At 40.4% G+C, this 27,472-nt stretch overlaps 2 protein-coding genes across 2 annotated transcripts in view; one reads left to right on the top strand and one right to left on the bottom strand.

Annotated features, from left to right (window-relative positions):
- Nucleotides 1–4,796: 4,796 nt before the first annotated feature.
- LOC143558843 (uncharacterized) overlaps nucleotides 4,797–27,472 on the top strand; it is a 51,893-nt gene continuing 29,217 nt past the window's right edge. Inside the window, exon 1 of the mRNA XM_077047604.1 lies at nucleotides 4,797–4,832. The gene's annotated coding sequence lies outside the window, so the exon portion shown is untranslated. The remainder of the gene's footprint in view (nucleotides 4,833–27,472) is intronic.
- LOC143558055 (uncharacterized) lies at nucleotides 16,698–18,086 on the bottom strand. Its single transcript, XM_077046981.1, has 2 exons — nucleotides 17,249–18,086; nucleotides 16,698–17,134 (listed from the first exon to the last, which is right to left on the bottom strand). Exons 1-2 carry the CDS (start codon nucleotides 18,084–18,086, stop codon nucleotides 16,698–16,700), a joined length of 1,275 nt encoding a protein of 424 aa, XP_076903096.1.

The raw sequence follows: 27,472 nt of genomic DNA, 5'->3' as shown, positions 1-27,472 counted from the left end.
TTGACTTTGTAAGTCAACAATTCAGTTTTTGTTGCGTACAAGACTGTGAACTCTGAACGTGGCGTGACAATATTTAGTTTCTTTCTCTCTTTAGTTGGCGATTGTAACATCCCGAAACTTTCGGGCAAATTTTGTCAACTCTAAATAGTTGAAGGACTTAAAATATTCCCAAAATATGTGATTGAGAATGTGAAATAAGAAATTGGGGGCGTAGTGTAACAACTTGGATTTTTTCAAATTAATATTTTTATTAAATACCCGACCCATTTCGATGTTCACGAAATTTTATCAGTAAAAATATCACATTTATCGAGTAAATTAACTATTATTATATTATTTTTAATTAATTATATAATATATATTTATAACTTTCAAATTTTGACAATTTTAACCCCAAACCAGAATATTTCCCAATTATGTTTTCACTTTCAATCTCCATGGACTAATGTGCAAACTATATATATATATTATTATAACCAATCAAAATCTGGTGACCCGGATCCAGACCTGTTTACCCGATCCAGACTCAAACCCAATTTCCTTATATCGCGAACCCGATTACAATAGGTGATGTCTTGGACCTCAATTCTCCTAATCAATATACAAAGAGAAATTTTAGACACACTATTGGTTTTTCTAAAAAACCCACCATTTTGTCTTATTATATTTTTTATTTTAATATTTTATGTTTTTTCCTTTTCTTTTTATGTTTTATGTTTTAATTTTATTTTTTTGTTTTTTTATTTTTTTATTGTTTTTTATATAATATTTTTTTCTAAAATATGTGTTTTTATAACAAAGTTTTTTTTCAAAACAAAACAATATACTCGTATGCACCAAACCAAAAACATTATTATATACAAAAAATTGAGTTTATACAAAATATTTACAAACTATAAAAAACATGGTGTCATTGATGTCGGGGGTCGTAAACGTCGCATCGTGAACATCGACGTGGTCGTCGGCCTTACGTCTTACGGGGACGTAAGGGGCGCGTGCCAATATCCATCTTCACCTCGTCCTCCATCTATAAAAAATAAATATTATTATTAAATAATAATTATATATATAAATAATAATAATTAAAAAAAGGTAATAAATGGCGATTGTTGTGTGTTTGTTTTGAATGTTTGTGTGTGGATGGGATCCCTTTTGGTGAAAGGGAGGGTTATAAGGGGCCATATAGGCCGCATATAGAAGCACTATATGCGGCCTATATGGTCCCTTTTACCCACCCCCCCCCCCCTTTCAACAAAAGGGGCTTGCCTAGATAGGTTCCCTTTTGGTAAAAGAGAGGGTTAAAAGGAACCCTATAGGCCGCGTATAGCACTATATGCGGTCTATATGGTTCCTTTTAACCCTCTCTTTCACTAAAAGGGGCTAACCTTTATTGTTACTAGCAAAAGTGCCCGCGCGTTGCTGCAGGTTCTCCTCGTATTGGTGGAGTGTGTAATGGGTTATCAGTGTGAGCGAGTTGCCGTATGTGATTATGGTTTGTTGGTTGTCTTCTTTTTTTGTGGGGGGGGGGGGTGTTCACACAAAAATATTAGTGTATGCATGCATATATATAATATCGTGTTTTGTGATATATTTGTTAGTAAAGTAGGTTTATGTGTTTTGTAAATTTTAATCAACATGAATGATTGAATGTGTGATAATAAGTGAGTAGTTAGGGGTGAAATTTAATAAGGAAATGAAAGAAATAGTCAAAGTAAAGCCAATAAGTCAACGAATTGTAAAAAGGGTAATGGGTGGACATGTGTGACTTGATTTTGCATAATAGTGGCGTATGCATATATATTGGATCGCTGGTGTTATAAAGTAACTGGTACTTAATTTGCGGAAACAAAAAGTTTTTATTTGAAGGCATTACAACTTACAAGTAGGATTGCGATGGGAAATAAGAAAAATACACGATATTGTCAGACTTAAATAGCAGGAGAGGCATTATTGATGACGAAATACTAAATGTGTGTTTAATTCTGTAATAACGATTAATCTTACACGATATATGCGTTACGTTTGGTGCACATTGATTTATACTGAATTTCTAATGCAAAAGTTGTATTGAATTGGATTGTTTATTTTCTTCATACATGAAGCATTAGATTCATGTGTAAGAGGGAATGAGGAACATTTTTTTAGCAATTGATCATGTGATAATTATATTTTTTTTATTTTCATGTAGGCCATATATAATTAAAGATCTGAATGCTTTGGAATCGTAGAAATAATGTTAATTGACGGGTTAGGTATATTTATTAGTTCAGCTCAACTATAACCTAATATTCATTAAATCAAGTAAAACATAAAAAGCAAAAATCAAATGAAAAAAAACATAATTTGAGAACACGAAATTCTAAGTTTGCATGATTAAAATAAAGTGGATGATAAAGCTAGAAAGTCAAATTTTGTATGGAAATAAAATCTTTATTATTGGGTTTCTAGAGTCTCGATATAAAAAATGGCTTGTTGTCCTTGATAATATAGCAAAGGATAGTACGATTCATCGCCCTTCTTAGTTGTGTCTATCTCATTAGTAAATCCATTATCTGATACGGCCATATCTTGTTGATTGTACAAATGTATGTTATGGTTAACCCTAATTGTACAGGCCTTATTGGGGGGAATGCCTATACTTTTGTCCATGTGTGACCTGTCATCTTCCATAAATGTACGGTCCAATAAGGGAAACCGTGAGTAAGAAACATGCGGGGTTCGTTGTGAATGGCAACCAAATGTCCATCCGAGAGTTTAGTTGGAAGTTTTAGGAAGGTTGTTGATGTACATAGAAATATACATCTTTTCGGCATCAAATAATCTCTAAAAATTGCAAATTCTATATAATAACATAGCATAATAGACTAATTATCATGTTAAAACATAATTTCAGGTGATACCAAACCTCAAACGAAGAAACAAGCAAAAAGACGAAGAAAAACAGAAGAAAACACAAGAAAACAAAGAAACACGCCCCCATGTCTCAAGAAACACGCCCCCATGCTTCTGTACAAGAGAAGACAAAACCTGAAGACAAAAGCACGGGGCCGTGGATGGAATAACAGAAAAGAAAAAATGAATTAAGCACATGCCATTAAAAGTCACGGGGTCGTGCCTGCTAACCACGGGGCCGTTGCCAGCTCACACAAAAGACAAAACAAATCTTGCACATGTCATAAAAGAACACGGGGCCGTGCAAATCTTGCACGGGGCCGTGCAAATCTTGCACGGGGCCGTGCTTCACCTTCCAGATTGCCTATAAATAGTGGCTCATGTTGCATTCATCAAGTGTGCCTTGAAAAGAATTCTCTCCGGTTTTCACTTATAAAATCACACACTAACACTCACCTTGAAGATCTAGTGAAGAGTTTGAAGGTTTGGAGGTCATCACCACTAATCATCATCATTAACTATCATCATCATTAACTATCATCACCATCATTAAGAAGAAGGATTCATCTACATTTGGTTAGATTGTTCTAAGTTTAATCATGTATTTGTTATTATCAATCATCTTAATGTTCATCATCATGCTCATTATGAGCTAAACTCCTTTTACCATATAAAATCTATGAAGAAGCTTTGTTTTACTTGATAATTAATCAAGACATGTGATGTAGTCTAGTAAAGTACATGGTTATATTACAATTATATTTTGATGAGAAATGTTTCACCATTTTAAATCACTAAATCAAAGTTGGTGGTTGACAATTTCATTGGCAATTGTTCATGATCGATTCATGTTCTTGAAATATAGAAACACTTTGATACATTATCGAAACATGGATCCTTATATTGTACTTAGAAATGATGAGATATAAGTTATGGTGTATCTTTCTAAACCTTGGTAATCCGAAAATGGCTTTGCTTAGGATATCAAATTAGCTAAAGAAACCATATGTTAATAGAATGTGTAATTATAACCTACTTAAATCAACCAAGGGGAGGTTGTGTGAGTTAACTACAACCACCCGAAGTTGTTAGAAATTGGTTTTCGTGGTATCGAAGTCAATCCTAATCTTTCTACTTTACAAAACTACTTGCTAACTTAAATCGACATCATTGAGATGGTTTGACATTAGGAAAGGGTAGACTTTAAAATGCTCATACTATCTCCTTAGTGCCGAAGATGCCCACTTTGGGTTAAGGAGTTATCTATCATATATTGCTACGGCAAGTTAATCACATGTCTACATATTAATTATCTATGTCAAAATGGAGTGGATTCTTGATCTTAGATGGTAACCTTCGCATAATTGAACAACTCGTTTAGAATCTCTTTTCTTGGTCACCTATATATTATATATAAGTATTTATATTTTATAAAAAGTTCAAAATTAACCCCAAAAATGATTAAAACTCCCGATTGAATTAACACGACGATTTATTATTAGAAACCTTTGTGTCCACGGATCGATACTTGGTTCTTACCAATACTATTATACATATACGATAGGTACACTTGCCTATTTTGTGTGTGTTTAGTCTTTGCAGAAATCACTTTTATAAATTTAAAACACGATTCTGTGCAAAAGCAAATCATTCCATCTTTCATAAATTAACAAGACGTGCAGCACACATCAAGTTTTTGGCGCCGTTGCCGGGGACACGGTGCGTTTCAAAGAACGATCCAAGTTTTAATTTAATCATTGTCTATAATTGTAAAAATTTTTTAACTTCTATCTTATTTTTAACCTTTATATATTTTTTTTCTTTATATTTTTTTTTTGCTAAAATATTAAAGTATATAATTTTACGGCAGCCTACTTTTTACCTTTTGTTATCTCTACTTTAGCTTAATTAATTTAGACCTTAGTTTAGTTTAAAATAGCGTAGCATAACTTTTAAATATTAGACTAACTTTTTAGACTAACTTTAGCTAACTTTTACTTTAGTTCAATTTTGATTTAGTCCCATGTAATGGTGTTCATCGGATCGGATAACGGATTATTCGGGTTATTCGGTTTGTGTTATTCGGATTTGAAAATTTTTAGACCCTATCCGAAATCCGATCCGATCCGAATTAGGAATATTCCTATCCGATCCAATCCGAATCTATCCGAATTCAATTCGGATCGGATTCGGATAATATCCGAATAATCCGAAATTATCCGAATAATCCGAAATAAAGCTAAAAAAAATTTCTATTTTTTTGTACCTAACATTTAATTGTCACACCCTCAAAATCCACTAACGGAGTTTTACCGTCAGAGGGTGTGAACTAACAGGATCGGAATCATCGTTATAATCAAACCATAAAAACGTTTAAATGAAAATAAGTGCGGAAGCGTAAAACCATAGAAACAATGTTACGTCACGCAGGACGATTTAAAACCAAGGATAACAGTTAAAAGTAAGTTTGCATAGTTAAAAGTTTATCAGGCAATGCATGTTCCTAAACCGCGCGCCCGCCTCGGCTACCTGAGAATAACATACTAAAAGTGTCAACACAAGGTTGGTGAGTTCACAAGTTATATAAAAATAAATCGTTTAGCGTTTGCGTTCAGCGTTTTGCGTTACAGCGTTACCGCGTCACAGCGTTTTGCGTTACAGCGTTTTGCGTTACCAGATAGTGTTATGTCAATTATATATCGATAGGTAGCTAGTCTATACAACAAGTATTACTAAGTGTTCGACACCGAAGCTGACTCGTTTATTAAGTGCCTTGTCACCAGGTCCTCCAGACCATGGTACGTGTTAGCCAAAATTACACCCGCTCGACCTCCAGTCGAGTTTAGCGTTGGGTGGGGTTTGTCAAACCCAGTAGTACTACTCAACAGTGACTCGCTATTCAAAATATTAACCGGTTCGATGTGTAGGACTTCAAATGTTTCGTTTGCCACTTAGCCTTTACAAGTGATATATAATTTATAACAAAATCTTAAATGCGTTGTGGAGTATGTTATCTCCCCCAAGTGAAAAGCGTTTGAAAACAGTTTAAAGAGGGGAAAGTGAAACTCACTGTTTGCGAAGAATTTCCCAAATTAAATCACCAAGATGCGCGTCACCGAAAAACTCTCTCTAGCGTTCTTCCTAGCACCTAGTTCTTCAATCAAAAGCTTGAATTGAGGGTTGTAGGTGTGTGTATAGTGGACGGCAGCCAAGGAGCAAGGGGAGGGGGTTTGCGATCGGAAGTAGGAAGAAAGAATAATAATAGTTAGGGTTAATTGTTAAGGATATATTTATAGAAAACTATGTTACACTTTGGCCCCTCCACTTCCAAGTATTACTTTTTCCTAGCTTAAACTAACTTAGTTCTTGTTTCTTGTCTAGCATTACACACAATATAATCAAGTAACACATATGTTAACACATAATTATTATGTTGACGTTTTTCATTTATTCATCAATCGTTTGCGTCAACTCGTTTGCGTTTCGGTGCAAATCCCGAAAGACTACACACGTAGTAAGTGTTAAGCGTCATTTAAACCCTATTTTAAATGTAATGAAGTGTGTGTTATAGATTCAGTGATCTTAAGTTTGAATTGACGGAGTTGAGTTAACGGAGTTAACCTGAAATTGACGATTGTCACATCATTCCCATGTTGAAGAATTTTCGTCCCGAAAATTTGAGTCAAGTCGTGATGAGTGTCTGAAAAAGTAAGAAAAATTTTCAGTTTGTCATATCATCCCCTAGTAGAAAGAAATTTCATCCCGAAATTTAATTCATACCTCCGGTGATGTCTGACGGTTTGCCGGGTTTCGCGGTTTTCTGTGTTTGGTTAGCCCTTCAAAAAGGTGAGGATACTTTTTCATCATTTGATCCTCGCGTTCCCACGTGAACTCCGGTCCACGTCTCGAGTTCCAACAAACCTTAACGATTGGAATTTTGCTGTGCTTGAGCGTTTTGGTTTCCCAATCCAAAACCTCGACTGGTTCCTCAATGAAACGTAACTGTTCATCAACTTGCAGTTCCTCCAAAGAGACTACTTGGGTTTCATCAGATAGGCATTTCTTCAAATTGGACACGTGGAATACATTGTGTACGCCACCGAGTTCTGTTGATAGGTCCAGTCGGTACGTCACCGGACCAATGCGCTCAGTTATCCGGTAAGGACCAACATATCGTGGGTTGAGTTTGTTTCGCTTACCAAAGCGAACCACACCTTTCCAATGTGAGACTTTGAGTAACACTCGATCGTTCACTTGAAATTCGAGAGGTTTTCGGCGCTTGTCGGCATAACTCTTTTGGCGATCTCGTGCTGCTGCCATGCGATTTCGGATTTGGACAATCTTTTCCGAAGTTTCGAGTACCAGTTCCGGACCAGTGATTTGGCTGTCACCCACCTCTGCCCAGCAGAGTGGTGATCGACACTTCCGTCCGTACAGCGCTTCAAACGGCGCTGCTTTAATACTTGCGTGGTAGCTGTTATTATACGAAAACTCTACCAAAGGTAAGTGAGGTTCCCAACTTTTTCCGAAATCCAATACGCAGGCACGCAACATATCCTCCAGGGTCTGAATAGTTCGTTCACTTTGCCCATCCATCTGAGGATGGTATACTGTGCTCATATCAAGACGGGTGCCTAGTGCGCTTTGCAGCGACTTCCAAAAGTGCGAAGTGAAACGAGAATCTCGATCGGAAATGATCGAGACAGGCACTCCGTGTCTAGATACCACTTCTTTCATGTAAACACGAGTTAGTCTTTCCATTTTGTCCGATTCCTTAATCGCTAAGAAGTGTGCAGACTTAGTCAACCGGTCAACGATCACCCAGATGGTATCGCATCCCGTCGGTGTCTTAGGTAAACCCGTAATAAAATCCATTGAGATGTGTTCCCATTTCCACATTGGGAGTTCCGGTTGTTGCAGTAGACCAGATGGTTTCTGGTATTCTATTTTGACTCGGGCGCAAGTCAAGCATTTGCTCACGTAGGTGGCAATGTCGGCTTTCATGTTCGGCCACCAGTAAAGTGCCTTTAAATCATGATACATTTTATCTGAGCCAGGGTGGATAGAATATCGGGACTTGTGAGCTTCATCCATCACTAGAGTCCTCAACTCTCCATACCGTGGAACCCAAATCCGGTTCTCAAAATATCGGACCCCGTCCGATCTGGTTTCAAGTTGCTTGTTCATGCCCCGCATGAGTTCCAATGGAAGATTGTCATCTTTCAAAGCTTCAAGTTGCGCATCGCGAATCTGATCGGGTAAGCTGGCATGAATCGTGAGTTGCAATGCTCTCACCCGTCTGGGTTTATCTGTTTCTTTTCTGCTGAGGGCGTCGGCCACTATATTGGCCTTGCCAGGGTGGTACTTGATGGCGCAATCGTAATCTTTGAGCAGCTCGACCCAACGACGCTGTCGCATGTTCAGCTCCTTCTGATCGTAGATATGTTGGAGACTCTTGTGGTCGGTGTAAATGGTAAACTTGGTACCGTACAAGTAATGCCTCCATATCTTAAGAGCGAACACTACAGCTCCAAGTTCCAAATCATGGGTCGTGTAGTTCTTCTCGTGAACCCGTAGCTGTCGAGAGGCGTAGGCTATAACCTTCTCGAGTTGCATCGGCACACAACCGAGACCTTGTATAGATGCGTCACAGTGTACCTCGAAATTTTCCGTTCCCTCGGGGAGGGCTAGAATAGGGGCGCTGCAGAGTTTGGTTTTCAACAATTGAAAAGCGGATTCTTGCGCGTCACCCCAATTGTACTTAGTGCCTTTGTGAGTCAAAGCGGTGAGGGGTTGAGCAATCTTTGAAAATCCCTCGATGAAACGCCGGTAGTAGCCAGCCAGTCCTAGGAATTGCCGCACCTCAGTCGGAGTCTTAGGTGCTTCCCAGTTTTTGATGGCCACTACCTTACCGGGATCGACATGGATACCATTCTCATTGATCACATGTCCTAAAAAGTGAACCTCGCGAAGCTAAAATTCACATTTCGAGAGTTTAGCATACAGTTGTTCCTTCTTCAACAAATCCAGAATTACCCTTAAGTGCTCTTCGTGGTCAGCTTCGTTCTTGGAGTAGACGAGAATATCATCAATGAAAACAATCACAAACTTGTCGAGGTACGCCTTGCATACTCGATTCATGAGGTCCATAAATACGGCTGGTGCGTTGGTTAGGCCAAAAGGCATAACCGAAAACTCGTAGTGACCATACCGTGTTCTGAAAGCCGTCTTTGAGATATCTTCTTCGCGCACTCTCAGTTGGTGGTAACCGGATCGCAGATCCATCTTCGAGTAGTAACTCGATCCTTGAAGCTGGTCAAACAAATCATCGATTCGGGGTAAAGGATAACGGTTCTTGACCGTCACCTTGTTCAACTCCCGGTAGTCGATGCACATTCGGAAAGTCCCGTCCTTCTTTCGGACAAACAAGACAGGGGCTCCCCACGGCGATGAGCTAGGTCGGATAAAACCCTTATCCAACAAATCTTGCAACTGAGTGGACAGTTCCTGAAGCTCCGCCGGTGCGAGCCGATACGGGGCTCGTGCTATGGGTGCTGCACCGGGTGTCAACTCGATTTGGAATTCGACTTGACGAATAGGAGGGAGTCCAGGCAAATCCTCCGGGAAAACTTCCGGAAAATCTCGCACAACCGGTATATCTTCAATTCGTTTCTCCTCCTCTGGTTTCTCAACAATATGTGCCAAAATTGCCGGATAACCCTTTCGCAGGTACTTCTGCGCCTTCATAAGGGTAATGACGCTGGTGGTCATGCCGCTCCTCTCACCTCGGATCGAAATGATCTCGCCGGAAGGGGTAGTAACGTGAACTATCTTGTCGTGACATATAATCTCCGCTCGGTTCTCGGATAACCAGTCCATGCCGACAACGACATCGAAACTACTAAGCGTAAAAGGAATAAGGTCGATATCAAAGACATGACCTGACAGTTTTAACTTACATCCCGCAAGTACATGAGTCGTTACTATAGTCTTACCGTCAGCTAATTCAACAGGAAACTTAGCATCTAACGGAGTTGGAGTTAAGTCTAAGAGTTGACTAAAGGCTTTCGACACAAAACTCCTATCAGCTCCAGTGTCAAACAATACAGAAGCAAAAAAATCGTTTACAGGGAACTTACCAGTCACCACGTGCGGATCATTGCGGGCTTGACCCGACCCAATTACAAAAGCTCTTCCTTTGCCATTGCTTCCACCACTACTGCCACTTCCATTACCTCCGTTGTTTTCGTTCTGTTTCAGCTTGGGACAATCCTTCCTGGAGTGACCTTCCTGCCCACATTCGTAACATCCCTTCGTCGTCATAGGTGGTTTAGGAGCACCCGTTGCCGCAAGGTCTCCTCTACACTCCTTCGCCTGGTGACCCATCTTTCCGCATCTCTGACACTTGACACGGTTACACGGGCCAACATGATGATAGTTGCACCTATTGCACTTCGGATATTTCCCAGCATATCCGCTCGAACCCTGCCCGCTACCGTTGTTATTGTTGTTGTGACTTTGATTGTTAAAGCTCCGAGTGAATTCGGGCTTACGGTACTGTTGTTGCGGTGGGAGGTTCGAGGATGAGGATCTGGTGTTGTCAAACTTCCTCTTTCCGCTGCTCGGGTTGCTGTTGCTGTTGTTGTCATTACTCGGGTTGTCACGGGCCTTAGTGGTTGAACCCCTAGGTGGTAACGCACCTTGGGTCACAGCCTGATCCGTCAGTTTGTGAGCTAAACGGATCGCTTGTTGAATCGTGGCTGGTCTGGAAGACGTCACCATGCCCTGAATCTGCGGTGCTAACCCATCAATGTACATTTCAATCCTCTTACTCGGCGGATCCACCATCCGCGGACACATCACAGCCAACTCGTGAGAACGAGTAGTGTAGGCTTCAATTTCCGAGCCCACCATCTTCAGTGACCAGAACTCTGATTCTAACTTCGAAATCTCTTATCTCGGACAGTACTCCTCTCGCATCATGTTTTTGAACTCCTCCCAGTTCATAGCATTAGCCAGTTCCAATCCAAGGATCTGCACGTTCGAATTCCACCAAGTGAGGGCAAAATCCTCAAGTGTTCCAGCGGCAAATTTGACCCTACTGGCAGGGGGACAATTGCACATCTCAAATGCCGACTCAGCCTTCTCAGCCCAACGCATGAAGCCTATAGCTCCCTCAGTGCCCTTAAACGTACTGGGCTTGCAGTCAAGGTAGTTCTTGAAGGTACACGTTCCACTTGGACCTCCAGCTTGATTCTGAACGTGTGCGGCCAAAGCGGCCGCTGCATGGTCGTTCAGCAGAGTTTGGAGTTCAGCTGCAGTCAAGTTGATGCTACCACGTCCACGTCCAGCGTTTCTTCCAGCCATTTCCTAGAATCACAGTATAAAATAATAAACATGAATTTTTCTTTCATATACAACACTCCATACATGTAATAAAAAGATAGGTAAGAAAGAAATAAGAAACAACATCACATCACAACCACATATTAATCTAAATAAAATTTCATGATTAAAACCATTGTATTCGCTACAAAGTATTTCCAATCCATCCTTAATATCATAGAAAAATAATAGTTCGGATGGAGACAACCCCTCCATCTAAGTGTCATCATCACTAGATGTCATCGTCTGAGCACACCTCTGAGTGTGCCTCCTCCTCAGCCGGTTCTTCCTCCGGTTCTTCTTCGGGTTCCTCCTCGGGATCTTCCTCGGGATCTTCTTCAGGCTCTGCCTCAGGCTCGGCCTCAGGCTCTGCCTCAGGTTCGGCTGCGTTCTGAGCAAGTTGCATTTGTAAGACATCGCAACTCTCTAGAGCTATCTCGGTTCGGGTCCTTGCTACCTGGAGTTGCTCTTGCAAGTCTATCATCTCGGCTTGCATCTTCCCCATAATCTTCATTTGTTGATCACTAGCTTCTTGCATTTCCTTCATTGCCGCTGCCATGCGGACAATCTCCTCCTTAGTCTCGGTTCTGTCTTTTAACAGTCCGGAAACTTTGGCTCTCATATAGCGCATGTAACCCTCATCACGCTCCAAACATGAAACAACAGCTGCGAGAACTCGCTCTACAGGTTAGGTTATGGGTGGTAGGGTGTTGGGATAAGCAGGGTGGTTCGGGTCAGGTAACGGGGGAACTTGTTCGCGATAGACCATACGTCTGTTCATGTTAGGGTACCAATCCCAGCTAACGTCGTTTTCGTATATGCCTCCGGATAGGCGGTACTTCTTCGGTGCTGGAGTTTCGAGTTCCGGGACTACTCGGGGTGGCGATGCGGTGGGTAACTGCGGTTCCTTCCCGTGAGCATGTGTCATCGAATCGGATGATGATGAGGGTGGCGTCGACATTCCTACAGGTAAGCCGTGTATGCGCGCGCGTATGAGTGAAAGAGGTAAAGAGATAAAATTACAAGACTACACAAATCTATGTAGTGCGTATCATTATAACTAATGGGTCGTCGCGGTTATAGTCTAGTATGCATGCAGCTTCTAGTTCGCTATAACCAATGGCTCTGATACCAATCCGTCACACCCTCAAAATCCACTAACGGAGTTTTACCGTCAGAGGGTGTGAACTAACAGGATCGGAATCATCAGTTATAATCAAACCATAAAAACGTTTAAATGAAAATAAGTGCGGAAGCGTAAAACCATAGAAACAATGTTACGTCACGCAGGACGATTTAAAACCAAGGATAACAGTTAAAAGTAAGTTTGCATAGTTAAAAGTTTATCAGGCAATGCATGTTCCTAAACCGCGCGCCCGCCTCGGCTACCTGAGAATAACATACTAAAAGTGTCAACACAAGGTTGGTGAGTTCACAAGTTATATAAAAATAAATCGTTTAGCGTTTGCGTTCAGCGTTTTGCGTTACAGCGTTACAGCGTCACAGCGTTTTGCGTTACAGCGTTTTGCGTTACCAGATAGTGTTATGTCAATTATATATCGATAGGTAGCTAGTCTATACAACAAGTATTACTAAGTGTTCGACACCGAAGCTGACTCGTTTATTAAGTGCCTTGTCACCAGGTCCTCCAGACCATGGTACGTGTTAGCCAAAATTACACCCGCTCGACCTCCAGTCGAGTTTAGCGTTGGGTGGGGTTTGTCAAACCCAGTAGTACTACTCAACAGTGACTCGCTATTCAAAATATTAACCGGTTCGATGTGTAGGACTTCAAATGTTTCGTTTGCCACTTAGCCTTTACAAGTGATATATAATTTATAACAAAATCTTAAATGCGTTGTGGAGTATGTTATCTCCCCCAAGTGAAAAGCGTTTGAAAACAGTTTAAAGAGGGGAAAGTGAAACTCACTGTTTGCGAAGAATTTCCCAAATTAAATCACCAAGATGCGCGTCACCGAAAAACTCTCTCTAGCGTTCTTCCTAGCACCTAGTTCTTCAATCAAAAGCTTGAATTGAGGGTTGTAGGTGTGTGTATAGTGGACGGCAGCCAAGGAGCAAGGGGAGGGGGTTTGCGATCGGAAGTAGGAAGAAAGAATAATAATAGTTAGGGTTAATTGTTAAGGATATATTTATAGAAAACTATGTTACACTTTGGCCCATCCAATTCCAAGTATTACTTTTTCCTAGCTTAAACTAACTTAGTTCTTGTTTCTTGTCTAGCATTACACACAATATAATCAAGTAACACATATGTTAACACATAATTATTATGTTGACGTTTTTCGTTTATTCATCAATCGTTTGCGTCAACTCGTTTGCGTTTCGGTGCAAATCCCGAAAGACTACACATGTAGTAAGTGTTAAGCGTCATTTAAACCCTAGTTTAAATGTAATGAAGTGTGTGTTATAGATTCAGTGATCTTAAGTTTGAATTGACGGAGTTGAGTTAACGGAGTTAACCTGAAATTGACGATTGTCACATTAATAGTTTAGAACCACAATAAACATACAAACCGGAAAATACGAATTACTCTTAACATAAATTTAAAGTTTAAACATCAAATAATAGTCTAAAATATATACCAAACCGGAAAATACCAATAAAAACATGTTTTTTGATTTATCGGATATCCGAATAATCCAAACAATCCGAATTTTTTAAAATTCTATATCCGAATCCGATCCGAATCCGAATTACTTATTCGGATATTCGGATTGATTTTATCCGAATATCCGAATAAGAATTCGGATCGATTTATTTGGGTTTCGGTTTCGGTTTGGATTTTGGTTTTTTTCGGATTTCGGATTTCTTGAACACCCCTAGTCCCATGTATGTCCTCTACTTCTGAGCTTGAGCTTGTTTCTCCAATTTCTGAGCCGGAACGACTCTTCCGCCGACAAACTCGTAAACGGACCACAGAAACCGCAGAAGCAATCCAAAACTGCTCAGAAGATCAAATCAAACTTAAACTCTTTCCTTTCTCTCTAAGGGGCCAAGCCCTAGAATGGATAGAATCTCTTTCTTCTGGTTCCATTACTACTTGGGACCAAATGGTTGAACAGTTTCTCCTCAAATATTTTCCGCCCGATAAAACTGCCAAATACCGAGCCAGCATTACCGGATTCCGGACCGATGATGATAAGTCGTTACACGCAGCATGGGAAAGATACAAAAGTATTCTAAGAAAATGTCCACACCATGGACTGAGCTTATGGTTACAAGTTCAAACTTTCTTTGACGCACAATCCAGTCAAAACAAACAGGCCATCGACCAGATCGCTGGTGGAGACCTGGGATCCAAATCACCTATCGAAGCATTTGAAGTCTTGGAGAAGGCCGCAAAGAAAAGTTTCGCTTACAACCCACCAAGATCTACACCAACCCACAAAGGAATACACCATGTCGATTCTAACACTCTTGTCACAGCACAGCTTGAAGCCCTTTCTAAAAAATTCGAACGACTTCAAGCCGAGCTATCAAAAACCAGACCCACCTGTGACACCTGTGGAGGAAATCATTAGGCGAGTGACTGTAAACAAATCATTATGGCTATGGAAGAAGTCGATTTTATTGCTCGACAGAACAACGCTTTTAGCAACAACTATAATCCAGGATGGAGAAACCACCCAAATTTCAGCTGGAAAGAAGGAGGTAACACTCAACCCTTACCCGGATTCGAAAAAAGACCGATAAATCAACCCTTCCGACCCAAGCCTCTATACCAATATCAAAGCTCGAGTAGCCATCAAAACCAGAGCTACTCAAAGATTGAAGAAATGTTAATCCAACTCATGACCAAAACAAATGAAGCAGAGAAGAAGGCCGACTCTAGAGCTGTTGATATCAGCGGAGTATTATTAAAACATGAAGCCGATCTTAAAAGTCAACAAGCATCACTTCAGAACCTAGAAACCCAAATCGGACAAATTTCCAGACAATTATCCGAAAGACCACCTGGCTCCCTTCCAAGCAACACTATCACCAATCCGAATGCAACAGCCAACGCCATTTTCTTTTTCGGCTTTAATGTTTCCTTCTTCCAGTGCCTATTTCTGAGCTTCATTGATTTGGCTAACTAGATCGATTTTAAGCTCTAATCTAAGAGCTCTAACTCTCTTCGGTTTCTCGTGATCTTTTCGGCTTAGGGCGTCAGCCACTACATTGGCCTTTCCTTCTCGATATACGATCTCACAGTCGTAATCATTAAGTGTTTCCATCCAACGCCTTTACCTTATATTCAATTCCTTCTGGTCGAATATGTGCTTCAGACTCTTGTGATCGGTATATACTATGAATCTTACACCATACAAATAGTGTCACCATAATTTTAAAGCAAAAATTATAGCACCTAATTCAAGGTCGTGCGTGGTGTAGTTCTTTTCATGAGTTTTCAATTGTCTTGAAGCATAAGCAATCACTTTCTTATCTTGCATCAAAACACATCCCATTCCCGTGTGCGAAGGATCACAGTGAATGGTAAAGTTTTCTAATCCATCTGGCAAGGCCAGGATAGGTGCGTTAGTTAACTTTCGTTTGAGTGTTTCAAATGCTTCTCCTTGCTTCGGCCCCCATTCAAACTTGATTGCTTTTCTGGTGAGTGAAGTTAATGGGACCGCTATACGAGAGAAATCTTGAATAAATCTTCTATAGTACCCGGCTAAGCCTAGGAAACTTCGGACTTGAGTCGGTGTCTTTGGTTTCTCCCATTTGGTTATAGCTTCAATCTTTGCTGGATCTACTTGAATACCCTTCTCATTAATGACATGACCAAGAAATTGAACTTCGGATAACCAAAACTCACATTTGGAGAACTTGGCATATAATTTCTCGTTCCTCAGGGTTTCAAGTATGATCTTGAGGTGAACTTGATGATCGTCTTTTGATTTTGAGTAAAGAATGTCATCAATGAAGACAATAACAAACTTGTCCAAGTATGGCTTACAAATCCGATTCATCATGTCCATGAAAGCTGCTGGGGCATTAGTGAGTCCGAAAGGCATAACGGTGAACTCATAATGTCCATATCGGGTTCTGAAGGCAGTTTTAGGTATATCTTCTTCTTGTACCTTTAACTGATGATAACCCGATCTAAGATCAATCTTGGAAAAACAACTAGCTCCTTGGAGCTGGTCAAACAAGTCGTCGATTCTTGGGAGTGGATATTTGTTCTTGATTGTGACCTTGTTTATTTCGCGGTAGTCGATACACATTCTCATCGACCCGTCCTTCTTCTTTACAAACAGAATTGGAGCTCCCCATGGTGACGAACTCGGTCGTATAAATCCTTTCTCTAATAATTCATCCAACTGCTTCTTTAATTCTTTAATCTCCGTGGATGCTAGACGATATGGTGATTTAGCTATTGGTGATGTTCCTGGTATGTGGTCGATCTTAAATTCTACTTCTCTATCAGGCGGGGCTCCTGGTAGCTCATCCGGAAATACGTCTTGGAATTCAGACCAATCGGTACCTCCTTCATTTTCTTTGGTTCGGGTTCCTTGGTTACGTAGGCCATAATTGCGAGGCATCCTTTACCTATGCAATGACTTGCTTTGATTTTGGAAATCATTTCTACTTTTCCTCCTTCTTTGTCGCCGATTATACGAATGGTTTTGTTATTGGGTGTTCGAATGTCAATGGCTTTGTCGTTACATCGGATATGGGCTTGATTATGCAATAACCAATCCATACCTAGAACAACGTCGAAACCTGCTAGTGTCATAGGTAATAGTCGTACATGAATGACATGATTGGCTAAAGATATCGTCACATTTTCTAAAGCCTCGGTTACTCTACTTATACTGCCATCAGCAGTCTCGACTTCATAATTTTTATCTAATTTAAATAAGGGCTCATTTAATAGACTACAAAACTTATAATCTATAAAACTTTGGTTTGCACCCGAGTCAAATAAAATCCTAGCATAAACATTATTGATAGGAAACGTACCGGTGATCACGTCCGGTATCTCTGCTGCCCTCTGAGTGTCTAACATAAAGACACGGGCGTTCCCTTTCTTGGCATCGGTCTTCACACCGCTGCCACTTGCTCCAACTGTCACAACCGCTGGCTTCTTCTTTGGGCATTCCGTACTAAAATGCCCCTTTTCACCACACTCAAAGCACACTAATGCTTTCTTTTTGCAGTCTGCTTCAATATGACCCAGCCTTTTGCAATAATTGCATGTGATAGTACTTAAGGGTCGTTGACATTTCCCGAAATGTCTTCTACCACACGTCTTGCAAAAAGGGCGAGTATACACGAATCCTCCTTCTCTCTTTTTCTCAGTCTTCTTGATCTTGCCTCCAACTGGCGTCTTGCCATCATCCTTCTTTCTCTCATCTCGATTCCTAATCATCCCGTCCATCAAATATCCAGCTAACTCCACGGCTGATTCCGTCGAAGACGGCATATGTGAACGAACATGATCATGGATTTCGATTGGTAATCCGAAAATGTATCGTGTCACTTTATTGATTTCAGGAGTAACTAGATGCGGAACAATCCTACAATATTCAAGGAACCTGGTGTTGTATTCCTTGAGATTAGTTCCCACAACTTTCAGATTCCAAATCTTGGTTTGGATCTGATCCATCTCATTGATTGGACATAATTTCTTCAATATCATGGCTTTGAAAGTTTCCCAGTCTAAGTTGTACAAATTATCTCTACCCTTGATCCCAATCAAGGTGTTCCACCATTCTAACGCCTCATCTTTGAACATTTGGGAGGTATATTGTACCTTCTCCCTTTCAGTGCACTTGCTTATCAATACGATTGATTCCATCTCTTCCAACCATCGGAGAGTATGGATTACACCTTTATCCCCGTGAAATTATTTGGAGTTGTAGACTTTGAATACCTTGAAATCACAACCTTCGCTTATTTTTAGTTTCTTAGTTTTCTCGCGGAGGTCGTTTTCTGCAGTCGAGCTTGTATCACTCGTCTCTTTCTTTTTCGGTTCTTCCTCTTTCTTACTTTCTTTCTTTTCCGACTCTTTCTTTGTTTCTTTCTTGGTTTTTCTTTTTGATGTAGCGGTTTGACTTCGACTTGCTTTCGTATGGGATTGAGAAGCAGTACGGCTTGGGTCATTTTTCAGGATTTCATAAATGGGATGTACGACTTCTTTTATCAGATCACGGATGCCAAGTACATAGTTTTGTGGTATGGCTTGTATATTATCCGCAGTTGCTTTTTCTTGTAAGATTTCTTCTAGTGTCTTTTCTTTATTATTGTTTACTTGGGTTTCTGGATTTGTATTTGCTTTAGACATGCTGTAACATGAATAAAAGCAATATTTAGGAAAAACACACTTTATATTACTCAGGGCTTAGGCGTGTGACCACATGTTGGTATCTCGTTTTGTAAATATATCAGAGTATTGGATTGATTTTAGCGGAAGACTTTAGTTTTGAATATAATATTAATTTACATTGAAAATTTACTCGGGAAATTAAACACCCGAGTATTAGTTTACAAAAGATGTTTATCATATTACAAGGATTATAAGTTATCAAAAACGGAGCCATCTTGTACGCGCTTCTATCTTCACTATGACTCCAATCCTTGCTAAAGCTATTAGTACTAATTACCTGCAAAGGGGGGAAAATACGTCAGCTATATGCTGGTGAACACGTATGACTCGATAAAACATTTGAATGACATTAGAATACAATTATAGTTTTCCGTGCACTCAGCAGATGCACGGCCACATCTGGGATTTGTACCACTACCCTACACACATACAAATGTTCTCCCGGGCTATGATCGCCCCTGCAAGGAGAACTAGTTATGACCGTTAGCCCACGGCCACTTGGCCTTTGACTGATTAGGCTAAACAGTTATGTTTGGATCCAGACACATGTGTACTCGGTCTGAGTTGCTTTTATTTTCTATATTGCATTATAACGTTTTAGAGATCTAACGACCTCGTGTAAACATTGATTGACTCGTTAAGACAAATACCCGTTCGTCTCATTGAGTATAAATATGTTTTGACTGATTAAAAAGGTTAACGTATTCACCTGTACTGTCGGTTTTTGGAAAACCTTGATTGATTGATTGATTGATACTTAACCTATACACAAATAGGTTCGTATGAATGATTTGAATGATGTTAAGCTATGATTGTAAGCTTAACCTTGATATTGTTTATCATTGATTGTGATTGAAAACATTATATTTTATGTGATGTTTGATGTAGCATATCATATGAGAGGTTACCACGTTGGATAAGTTTCTCCAGGAAAATAACGGGTCCCTCGGTTGATTGGGATTTATGCGAATACTTTCCTTAGGCAAGAAACAGACTACTAATGGTATTCCTCTGACACGCCCGTCAAAATATATCTTTCATTTAACATTACTTCATCATGAAGTAACATATTTGAAAACAAGATTTTGATTGAATGTTTATCATTACTTCATCATGAAGTAACGATTATGAAAACATGATTGTAAATGAGAATGTTTATGAAACACGATCAAGGTTAAAAGGCCATAGCCTTGATTGATAGTCTAAGCTATGATTCAAATAACTTAAACATAACCCCTACCTTAATTCCGATGCTTAGATAGCTAAGAAGAAAAAGGCAGGACTTGTTCTACTCGCTTATGATTGTTTAGCTTGATTCCTACTTCGTTTCTTGCACGAATATCGAGAAAACAGTGCTCCGGCTTGCTATGACAACGGGGCACGACTTACGAGGCTAAGTGTGTGTTTATTAAGTGAAAAATGGGATGAATGGGTTTGTGCTCGTAGCCTCCCCTTTTATAGCTGATTCTGGACCCCATCGCGGTACGCGATGGGTCCCTTGTGGCCCGTCGCGTACCGCGACGCCGCCTTTTTACACCGCCTTATGCGGTGTTGACACGTGGCCTGTCACGTTGCGCCACGTGTCACGTCATGCTGACACGTGTCAGCTGACTCATCAACCCCATCGCGGTACGCGATGGGTTGCTTTGTCACCCCGTCGCGTAGCGCGATGGGTACAAAGTTTCAGAAATTGCACTTTTGGTCTCTGAACTTCCTAAGTTAGTATTTTTAAGCCAAAAATGAAAGGGTTCGGGACGCGGTGTTACACGACTTTGCTAATTACCTAGCTTGTAGGATTCTCAGAAAAGGGCTTACACATCAACAGCGGAAGAAATTCTTCTTCGATCTTAAGTTTTACTTCTGGGAAGATCCATATGTGTTTAGGATAGGTGCGGATCAAGTCGTTCGTAGGTGCGTCGCAGGCAAGGAGGCCTTAGACATTCTCAGACACTGCCATGAAGGACCAACAGGCGGACACCACGGTACTGCCACCACGGTCAGGAAAGTGTTTGATGCATGATTTTTCTGGCCCACCATATACAAAGATACACAAACTTTGATTCAAGCATGCGATGCTTGTCAAAGAGCCGGAAACATCTCATCAAAAAATGAGATGACCGAAAAAGGCATTCAAATTTGTGAGGTCTTTAATGTATGGGGAATAGATTTCATGGGGCCATTTCCTAACTCATTCGGAAATAAATACATCCTTGTAGCAGTCGACTACGTATCCAAATGGGTAGAGGCACAAGCTCTTCCCACCAACGATGCTCGAGTAGTTGTACGATTTCTGAAAAAGTTATTCTCAAGATTCGGAACACCGAAAGCCCTCATCAGCGACAGAGGTACCCACTTCTGTAACACTCTGATGGACAAAGTCTTAGCACGATATGGGGTACACCACCGATTGGCAACACCATATCACCCGCAGACCAGTGGGCAGGTGGAAGTCTCGAATCGAGGGATTAAGAGAATTCTGGAAAGAAGTGTGGGGATGAATCGCAAGAATTGGGCAGAAAAATTAGATGACGCATTGTGGGCCCTTAGGACGGCTTACAAAACACCCATAGGAACAACACCATTCAAACTTGTTTACGGGAAAGCGTGTCATCTGCCAATAGAATTGAAACACAAAGCCTACTGGGCCCTTAGAGCAGTGAATTTTGATCTAATATCCGCCGGAGCAAACCGGAAAGATCAAATTCTTGAGCTCGAGGAACTGAGAACAATGGCTTATGAAAATTCTTGGTCTTACAAAGAAAAGACTAAACGCATACACGACGCTCATTTAAAAGGAAATAAAAATTTTAAAACTGGAGATCGTGTACTGTTATACAACGCTCGTTTACGTCTTTTTCCAGGAAAACTTAAATCCCAATGGTCAGGTCCATACATAGTCGAAACAATCTTTGACTATGGAACCATCGAAATTTCAAATTCAAACGGCCAGAAGTTTAAGGTCAATGGACATCGATTAAAACCATATATCGACGGTCCACTTGAAGAAGTGTTGGAGGTATTAACCCTCCAAATTTTTTGAATTAGAACAAGGAAAAATAAGGTCTGGCCAAGACCTTCTCAAAACTAGGCCTTGTAAATATTTTAAAAAAAATTAAAATAAAAAATTTAATTATTAAAAATAACGGGGGCGTGCTTCCAAAAGCACGGTCCCGTGCCGGAAATTGCGGGCCGGCATCAACGCTGCAAAACTCTCAGTCAGACTGGTTTGTAACTGAATTGTCAGACTAAAAACACAGGGGCGTGCTTATGAAGCACGGTACTATGCTCGATTTCCTGTTTGGTTATAAAAGGCACCTTGTGTCATTGCATTCCTTGCACAAACTAAAACCAAACACCAAAACCTCTGAAAATTCAACATGCCAACTGAGAAGAATGAAGCAATTCCCGTTTCCCGACATCCGAGGAATGATGCCCGCCACGTTTCCAAAACCGAGCTCCTCTTGAAACTTCAAGAACTCGTGAAAGAACTCACCGAAATGAACCTCCTTGCGGAGATGCGTCTTGTGCAACTCACCGAATCGGTGGAAAACATGAAAATGGAACTCCGAGACATCAACGAGCAACTCCAGTTTCAAGTTCTCGGTTTCACGTATTTTCCACCACCAGGTCCATTCGGAGGAGGAGAGCCATTCGGGGAACTCTAGGAAACTTAATTTTATGCTTTTATGTGTAATCAAGTACATTAAGTACAATGTGTTAGGACTTCGGGCTTAACCCGACTATTTTTCTCTTTTTAGGAAGCCCGGGACTTATCCCGAATTTGTTTTAGGACTCTTTAATGAATGAAAAGTAATTTTTAGATGACAAAACTTCCAAATTATCACAATAAACGTCATTCTAAAAATTCCGGATCGTAAATCATGTGAAAAATCAAAAGAAAATTCACTGTGACAAAAAAGCACGGGGCCGTGCTTCCTAAACACGGCACCGTGGTCACCTTAGAATCTTCAGCATGATACGCGCTGACTCCGTACAATTCTCTGACGTAAGAACATTTATTCTTCTAGCAGCACGGGGCCGTGTTTTCGTTTACACGGGGTCGTGTTCAACTTCCCAGTCTCTATATAATGCATGCATAACTTCACTATTCCATTCACACCAAACAAAAATTACCCAAATGGAAGGAAAACGGGTGGAATGGAAACCAGTGAAGAAAGGAAAGCACCATGAATCTTCCTTTCTCGAGGAACAAGTCATGAGGTTGCAATGCATTGTACGAGACCAAGTAGAAACCAACTTGCAAACTGAGGCTCGGGTGGTCGAGCTGATCAACAAAGGGGACCTCCTCAGGTTCGAAAACTTCCATGTGGTGGATGGTCACCACAAGGATGTAACTTCCAAGCTCAACTTCCTGAACCGAGAACTCGTCACAATAAACAAGAAGCTTGACGAACTCGTGGAAGCCAAGCGAGCACCACCACACATTCAGGACTTGTTCGGGAATGGTGGTCGTTAAAGTTCTCACTTTGTTGCAAGTTTAGGTTGTTACTGCTAGGATGATGTGTTAGGACCCGAGAATTGTTGTTGTACTTTGCGTTTAATCTATCTTCCATTATGTATTTAATTTTAAGTTTTTAATGAAAATTAAGTTGTTTAATTATCAAGTTTAAAATAACCAGAAAATAAAAAATTCAGTTAAAACAAACCAAACAAAATAAACAAACAGTACTGTCTGCAGTCAGCAGCACGGTACCGTGCTCAAAAAACACGGCGCCGTGTTTTTGGTGTCTGGACAGTTTCGAGTTTTAAATTAATAAAATAACTTTTCACCACCACAAACCCTATTTTTCACTGCATGAAAACCGCCGACCCTCAACCATTTCACCAATTCCTTCATCAAATCTTCGATTCCAAACCAAAGGTATGTTAATTTAACAATTGTATTGCTCAAATTCATCATTCTAGGTTTAGATTAACCCTAAAATTGTTCAAATTGTTCAAATCGGGTCAAAAACCGAAAAGGGTACGGGTTACTAGGCCTAAATATGATGAATAGGTTGTTAATTAATTGATGGTTAAGGTTTAATTGAAAGAAACGAATCGGGTTTTGGGTTTTTACTCAAATACACGACCCACCATTAAACCCGCTTGATATACCCGGTTGGAAACGAAGGTACGAGTCTGAGTAACTTAGAAATCAATATTAAAAACACGAGCCGTGCACAAAACAACACGAGCCGTGGTCAACAAAAGTCAAAATTGAAAGGAAACTGACTCAGAACCTACAGCACGGTACCGTGCTTTTGAAGCACGCCGCCGTGCTTTACCTTATGTTTCAGAAAAATGCAAAATTTTCGTATATTTTGACTAATTAGAGTATAAATTACAGATGGCTGAGTATGGTGATGATTTCCATGCATTCCTTGTCTTCAGAAATCGAAGCAGAAAGGACCGTGCGGCAAACGAAAGATTGGTATTTCTCAACAACAGAATTCCGGAAGCCCACTTCCGTGTGTGTGAAACCACCCTGCGAAACGTGAATCAATGTTAAGATATCAAAGCATTCTGACTGAGCCTTGGAAACGAGTTTTCAATCAAACAGGGGCTTCAGTTACAGAACTAACAAATGAGTTCCTAGCCACGTTCAACTATAGGACGAAAAAGTTTGATATGTGGGATGCTAAGGCAATCGAGTTTCGTTGTGGGGGTATTTGGCGCACAACTTCTGTTACTCAACTTGGGATTGATATGGGTATTTACACGGACGAAGAAACCGACAGTGACATCTGGTATGAAGCAAAAACAACATTCACAGATGAAGGTGACGATGATGCGGCCATAGCAGGTGCAATAAGGGAAGAAGCCTGGGAACAACTGAGTTATGGAACAACAATATACAGGCCAAACATCTCCAAAAGCACAGCACTGCGTGACCCACTGATGAGATACATTCACCGTCTGCTAAGTCATACCGTCACAGCTCGAGGAAGAAGTGAAGGGGTTGTGAACCTGAAAGATCTTTGGGCGTTATACTGCATGAAAAACGACATACCATGCAATATCACCATGCTTTTCTGCAAACTTTTCATGTCCAATGCTACTGCCCAAGGAAATACACCAATTTTTGGTGGCCCATGGATTTACAACCTCTACCAGACTTATGGTGTAGACACTGAGGGAACTCTGAGCCCAGGCACAATCGCTCTCAACTTCGAGTACTGTGAGAGCATGAATATGGTTCAGGAAATCATCCGGGGTGTGTGGAGATTTTGTGACATGAACAACCAGGTTTGGGACCCAGAAGACCCGTCAGAGATGATGCTACAGCATGTGCATGACAGACGACAATCACCGCCCAGACAACACAGCCGCCGCACTTACTATCAGACAGCAGGCCCATCTTCAGGGGCCGGCCCCAGTTCATCACATGATAGCCGATACTCCTTCGAGGGTTTATATGGGCTTATTGATCAATTCTCAACTAACACTACTGCCTCGTTTAACAGGATATCAGAACAGATGGCTGCCTCAGATGCACAGAGAACAGCCGAATATGTAGAGACGAGGCGAGAGATCGATCGATTGGGCTATCGCATGGAGGCAGTGGGGACCATTCGACCCGGATGCGGGTAACTGATGACTGGCGGCACTGGTTGGTTGGGCACGGGCACGGGTTGGTAGTATTTCATGAACTTATTATTATGTGTGTTTTAAACAATTTACTTTTCGTTGTACTTGCTTACTTGTGTTTGTTGGTTTGGATATTATTATCGCCGTGGGTGCCTAAGACAGTATGTAGGTACTTATTCAGCCCGATAGGGCAAGGGGATGGATGATTCCATACCCAATTTTCAGTAGTTTATGCTTGGTTGTTTGTGGTTGTTTGCAGTTTTACATTAAACAGGTTAAAAAAAACAGGAAAACGGACGAAAAACAGGGGACGCTCTGTCAAAATTTCGTTAACCCGTAGGGAAGTAACTCTCCATTTTAACCCATAATACTCAATTAGAATTTTTATATTTTCATGAATCTTATCACATTGAGGACAATGTGAGATTCAAGTGTGGGGAGGGGAATTACTTGATCAAATTGTTTATCCAATTAATTATAAAAACTTTCTAAAACAAATATATCTTTGCAGCAAACAAAAGATTATCCTAAACCTAAAAAGAAAACCAAGAAATTTTTTTGCAAATAACTAATCTTATAAAAGTGAAAAAGTAAGAAGAAGTTTTGTAATATTGAGAACAAGTTTATGCAAAATATGGCCTTAATACCCAAATCCTCCGTTACTATGAGATAAACCTCATGCCATATAAATATTTTTTTCGGAAGCTTTGAGTGGGTCATATGTTTCGTGTGATTTAGAACTTGTCGCAATTATCCATTTCAAGACTACACGAAGTGTTGCATAAAGAAGAGGGTAAGATTTACACAACTCCATCAAAACCATCACCAATTTACAAAAATCCGATCACCCTATCCATTTCTACCGGTAAAATACAACATTGGTCTTTTACCGGCAAACCCTAAAGAATTGGAAATACATTCTTTCGATTTCAATTTCCTTTGCTGCATACACTTCACAAAACCTAGGTTGCCTCCAGAACTTAGGGAGAGAATCTTTCTCTTTAGCAATGAGGTGAGAAAAAAGTGGCGCCAAAACGAACAAATGCCATCATTCTATGGAATTTCCAAAAACGCAATGAAAAGAAGAGCAAAAGATATGAACGATGCTTAGGTTGCGAAAACTGGTCCCACGAAAGAAGATGTAGAAAAAGTCAAACTCAGTCTCAGCATGAATATACCGAACTAATGAGGGTGGGGGCTATTAGGCTCAAAGCCGAACGATCCATTAGAGTTGGAAGCTATATTCAAAACATGATTGAGGAAGAACTGATACACATCATCGACAAAACCGGTCTTGACGATATAACCTTAAAAGAGTCATTAGGTATATAATAAAAAAAAAAGAGCTAACCAATGAAGACATCTCAAGGCTCCCGACAAACAACAGAGTTGTATTTACCATTAAACCTTGAACCGACACAAAATACCAATCCCTACTCACACCAAACCAGAACCCCTTTTACCTTCTAATCTATGCAACTTTTCAAAAGGTGGAGATTTGAACTTGTTACAAGCCTATTTATCGCAAGTTGCATTTTGGCTAAGAGTGTTCACATACCTAAATCACAGGTATGATCAGATATGAAAACCGAGTGTGAGTGAACATTGCGAGAACGTGACGTTTCGCATAAATAGAAGCTCATAAAAACAAAAGTTCTCTTATTTGTAACTAACATAAAGATTGGTTATTTTGTTTCATCTTCTTGGAGCTCGCTTAAGGAATAAGTATAGTCTGAAGTTGCTGTTTTTAAAGAATATTTATAAGACGATTGCTTGAGGACAAACAATGTTCAAGTGTGGGGATGTTTGATGTACATAGAAATATACATATTTTCGGCATCAAATAATCTCAAAAAACTGCAAATTATAACATAGCATAATAGACTACTTATCATATTAAAACATAATTTCAGGTGAAACCAAACCTCAAACGAAGAAACAGGCAAAAGGACGAATAAAAACAGAAGAAAACACAAGAAAATAAAGAAACACGCCCCCATGTCTCAAGAAACACGCCTCCATGCTTCTGGTACAAGAAAAGACAAAAGCACGGGGCCGTGCCTCAAAAGCACGGGGCCGTGGACGGAATAACAGAAAAGACAAAATGAATTAAGCACATGCCATTAAAAGAACGGGGCCGTGCCTGCTAACCACAGGGCCGTTGCCAGCTCACACAAAAGAGAAAACAAATCTGGCACATGTCATAAAAGAACACGGGGGCGTGCAAATCTTGCACGGGGCCGTGCTTCACCTTCCAGATTGCCTAT

Source organism: Bidens hawaiensis, unplaced genomic scaffold, assembly GCF_021521415.1.
Source record: "Bidens hawaiensis isolate Kalapana, Puna unplaced genomic scaffold, B.hawaiensis_p1.1 tig00001087_1, whole genome shotgun sequence".
NCBI lineage: Eukaryota > Viridiplantae > Streptophyta > Magnoliopsida > Asterales > Asteraceae > Bidens > Bidens hawaiensis.
The sequence above is the reverse complement of the archived record's forward strand: the minus strand, read 5'-3'. Positions and strand labels throughout refer to the sequence as shown.